The following is a 5,213-nucleotide window of genomic DNA, read 5'->3' as shown; positions in this document are numbered from 1 at the left end:
TAGCAAACCAGTAATATACAGTAATATACCAGTAATTTGGCCTCTTTGAAAGTCAGAGAGGTCTGCCATTTTTATAAGGTTATAACCAAATTTTTTTAGATATCTGTAAGAAACAGTTAATTTAAATAAAATATCAAATAGCAACAATAATAAACAATAAAACATTAAAATATATCAAGTTTTGATTGTTTATAACATGTTCAAAGATTATGATTCCAAAATGTTAGGTGTTTCCATTATTTTGTCCAACCCCTGTATATACTGTCTTTTGGTGCGGCGCGTTGGTTATATTTATAGGCGTGAAAGGAGTTTCTCGAAATTTCAGTTTTACGTAACAATACTGGCTTATGTAACAATACATAAGCGTTTATGTACACACATATTGTTGATTCTTACACTCTAGAATCTTCTACAATTTTAAAGAATAGGCGGGAATTTCGCAATACAGATTTACCAGTATAAGCTATGTACATTTCTAAATATATATTTAACTTAAACAAACATCAAAATTAAAATAGATATATATTATAGTAAATCCGTCACAAAGTTTTAGCAACTGTCAGATTTAAAAATAACGTTATTTTACTTTAAAATATAAATCACATCTTTTCTTTCAGATGGGGCCTGGCATGGCCAGGTGGTTAGGGCGCTCGACTCGCAGTCTGAGGGTCGCAGGTTCGAATCCCCATCACACCAAACATACTCGCCCTTTCAGCCGTGGGGGCGTTATAATGTGACGGTCAATCCCACTCTTCATGGGTAAAAGAGTAGCCCAAGAGTTGGCGGTGGGTGGTGATGACTAGCTGCCTTCCCTCTAGTCTTACACTGCTAAATTAGGGACGGCTAGCGCAGATATCCCTCGTGTAGCTTTGTGCGAAATCCATAAGAAACAATCTTTCACATGACCAACACATAATGAGGCAGAAAGTAGCTTAGTGGCTAGCATGCCGGACTATGAACTTAAAGATCTATAGTTCAAGTCCAATGGTCGCAGAATCGTTCTCCGTTCTTTGGTTGTGAGGATGCCTTTTAAATGTGACGGTCAAATCCCGTTAATGGATTAGAACAGTCCAAGAATTGATTGTGGGTGCTTTTGACTAGATATCTTCCATCTAGCTTATCAGTCCAAAATTAGGGACTGGAGTGCAAATAGACCTTGTTTAGCTTTGCGTAAATATAATGAACAAACAAACATGTCCCGAGAAAATCTCATTTTAACCATAGCTATCTGTATGAGCAAGGTTAATACAATGTTTTATTTTCTCATTATTAACCGTAAAATGTTTTCTCTTCATTAAATATTTTATGTCATATTTTATTATTCTGTGTAGAAAGGCCATTAAAGCTACAGCCCTATTATTCCCATTACTGGGTGTAACCCATCTTCTGTTTGCTATCAACCCTGGCGATGAATTGGAGACAACCTATATGATAACAAATGCTGTTTTCCAATCTTCTCAAGTAAGTAATTGTTCTAATATAACAGCATTATTTACTTACAAATCATTCTGACGCGCAGCAGTATGTCTGCGGACTTACAACGCCAGAACCCAGGTTTCGATACCCGTGGTGGGCAGAATACAGATAGCCCATTGTGTAGTTTTGTGCGTAATTACAAACAAACAAATCATTATGATGTAATCATGCAAAGTGTATAGTTCTTGTTTAAATAATAAAACTGGTAAATGAAATATTTCCAGTTTTAGATTTTTTTTCCATAAAACACAATATATTTTTTTTAATAATGATGTTCTGCTGATCATCGCCTCTTCATCTTGTGCTTCCACTACTTTGATAATTTCAGTTTATAACTGTAAAGTTTGATGTTTTACAATTTGTTATTTTCTATCTATCTTAATATATACCTTCACGTGAAATTTGTATTTATTCTATATACTGTGTGGTAATTGAGTATAATCTCTGACCTCTGTTTCCTTATTATATTATCCATGAACGGTAAATATGAAAAACAGTATTGTTACTATTTTCATTATTATTATTATCTTTTTTACAGAAGGTGGTTCAGTGTTAGTATTAGAAACAAAATCACTGTTTGAAAATAGTGCTATCTTAAAAAGCCTATCATGGGCTGGTGGTTAAAACGCTCAACTCATATTCGGATTCGAATCCCCGTTATCAAACAGACTTGCCTATTCAGCCGTGGAGGCGTTATAAATGTGACGGTCAATCCCACTATTCACTGGTAAAATAGTAGCCCAAGAGCGGGCGTTGACTAGCTAACTTCCTTCCCTGTTGTCTTTCACTGTTAAAATAGGGACGGCTAGCCCTTGAGTAACTATACTAAATTCTAATTTGCAGTGGATACTGTTGACGGCTAGTGCAGACATCTCTTTGTGCGAATATCCAGAAACAAAACATAACTTCAAGATATGTCATTTTGAAAAAAAAGGTGGGAGATGAAAACAACGAATTTCATTATTAGTTTTAAAACCAGATCTAACAAACCAAGATCGGTATTTTAGTCACAACCAGTTTTACAAGACAGGCTTGAATTGGAAAATACTCACATAGTTCCCAAGAGATAAACGAGATATACAATCATACTTCTTTTGATGACTCATACATATTTAAATGCATGAATAATCTTGCATCTCAAAATTCTGATCTATCGTCTTTAAACATACCATTAAATTAAACGCAACTTTTTATCTCATTCGTATAAATATTGAAACTAATTGCTATAAGGACTTAAGATACACAGGACTGAAAGAAAAATACGTTTCAAAACTCCCTAACACAAAAATAAGAAACACTGAAATTTGTACGTGAATACACAGTTGTTATTATAATACCTATTCTTATTGTTTATTGCCCCAATAATTTATTTTGATTTATGACACATCAATTATCAATGTCCATTCTTCCATACATATATAGAGGTTCGTGTTTCTATTACGACTTCCTGTTAGTAAATTATATGAAACAAAAAAAAAGGAATTTGACTGTATTCTACAGAATATTAATGAGCATTACGTTGTTCAGATTAATTTAAATAATTTACATTGCATAACTAGAGAACGGCGGTTGCATATGTTTTATTAACATAGTGCCATTGTTATTTTTGATTCTTTACCTTTAAACAACCAAATTATATATTTTTGCTTTTTAGTTATTCAGAAAGTCAACTACCTCCCATGTTCTGTTACCTTAAGAATATAGCGAACATTTTTATAATGCGAGTGTTATTATATGGTAGGAATTTACTGTACTGTTTTTTGTTTTTTTTTCATTCAGGTTTAAGCCGAGTTACCTAAGTAAAATAAACATTTGCAATATATATTTGTTTATTCAATTCTATCGTTTGTTTATCTGAATATATGTCTATGTTTGATTTTCTACTTGGTTATTTTGACTATTTATATACTTTTCTGTGTACATATTTATATTTAAGAAACTAGAATTGACTGTGTTCACTGAATTACACCATTTAAATATACTTCATCCAATGAATATTTATGGAGTACGTCACTAAAAATTATATTTTGTAGGTTTTTCAGTTGTAAGGGAGTCAAAAGTTTGGTGTGGCTTAATGGTTAGTGTCTCAGATGATGGATTCGAGGGTTCATGGTTCGTGTCCGACAATTCCCTCCCCCAACATGGGTGAATTATAAAAGCGGCTGTCAAATCCCACTATTTGATTAGAGTAGTCTAAGAGTTGATGATGGGTGCAATTGTATTTCTACTTCCTTTATAATCTATCTGCATGTCTTACCAACTTATCGATTATAATTTCATGTTTAATGTTGTTGTTCAACACAAAGAGCTACCTTTGCGCTGCCCACGGTGGTTGTTGAAACCTAATTTTTTACGTTATAAGCCCCCAGTCTTACCACTGAGCCAACGGGGACCATATTAATGGCAAACATTGAAATTACGAGCAATTATTTAACTGTTCAATATCAGGTTAACCGTTTAACGATATCGCGTAGGTTTGAATATACCTTCTAATAATAGATTTAACATATTTTATTGCTAATGAAAGGGCGGGTGCACTTTTATAATAAATGCTGGAACGCTGTCCTAATTCATCAAGGCCAAAAATAGCGAACAACCTGTTTCAAGCTACCTGGGGCTTGAATCTAAAAGTCATACCTAAGCAAGGTAACTTTATTTCGTAGAAATTTGCAAACTGGTATTTCAGCTTGTACAATCTCAACACCTCTATTAACAAACTTACATTGTTAATGAAAGATAAAACAAAAAGAAAATAGGTAACTAACAGCATCTATCAAAGCAAGACAGTTTTGATCCACTTCATCCTTCACAGGGAATCTCGAAGATATAGAAGTTGATGTAACTGCCAAATTATTTTAAAGTTTTCAAATATTGAGCTAAAATTTTCTAAGGTGTCCCATAGATGTGGAATCTCCGTGAATCAAACGAATTAGCAATTGAGCAGACTTTAAATAACAACGAGTATTGGCTGTAATATTATGAATATACATCACATTAGCAAGATAGTTCAGGTGAAAAATAAGGTATTGCTCGGCCACTAAAAAAAAAAAAAAGTTTTCAGAAATTTTACAAAATTAGTCGGCTTTAAGTTTCTGTTGAAAAGTTTTTTAACTTTCTGTTTTAGGTATGAATTAATTCAATTTACAAACTCTAGTTATGCGTATTTTATTCACCAAAATTATTTACTTTAAACGAATTCAATCAACTTTATTTTAATTTTATGTAGTACATCTTTTGCTAATCTTTCAGTGAGAATCCAATGATTAAAAATATTTTAGCCAATTTACTTGATCATACTTGAAGACGACCTTAACGCCACCACTTGATAATTTTCACTCATTTCAAAACATTTTCATCAAATATTAATATATACATACATATTTTTGAAAATAGCTTTAAAATGTTTTTCTCTTTCTCAGCCCCTAATTAAATGTCACACATACTTGAATAAAAAGACATCAGTTACCTTAATGGGAGATTTGTCATCCCAAGATGAACTGACTTCTCCAAAATGTACGTATTGTACAGGCAAGCTAGGTGGCGCATTGTATGTGTGCTAGAGTATACAACTATAGATCTCGTAAGAAAAAAAAAATAAAAACGTATTTAAGACAAGTTTTCTAAAGTTCAAACTCTGAATGAACATTTAACAGCTATATATGTATTGAAGAAAATAACTATAAGGATTTAGTGAAAAAAAACGTTTGAAATGCATTTAGGAGGTTTTAGGGATTACA

General features: G+C 32.6%; 1 protein-coding gene across 2 annotated transcripts in view; it reads left to right on the top strand.

The window, feature by feature from the left end:
* Positions 1–5,213, top strand: part of LOC106478454 (calcitonin receptor-like) — a 45,169-nt gene that overhangs the window by 38,226 nt on the left and 1,730 nt on the right. For both annotated transcript variants that reach the window (XM_022382058.1, XM_022382059.1), the window contains exon 9: positions 1,332–1,461. In XM_022382058.1, coding sequence (XP_022237766.1) covers positions 1,332–1,461 — 130 coding nt within the window. The remainder of the gene's footprint in view (positions 1–1,331; positions 1,462–5,213) is intronic.

Source organism: Limulus polyphemus, unplaced genomic scaffold, assembly GCF_000517525.1.
Source record: "Limulus polyphemus unplaced genomic scaffold, Limulus_polyphemus-2.1.2 Scaffold213, whole genome shotgun sequence".
Lineage (NCBI taxonomy): Eukaryota > Metazoa > Arthropoda > Merostomata > Xiphosura > Limulidae > Limulus > Limulus polyphemus.
Note: the sequence above shows the minus strand (reverse complement) of the source record. Positions and strands in the feature narration are given on the sequence as shown.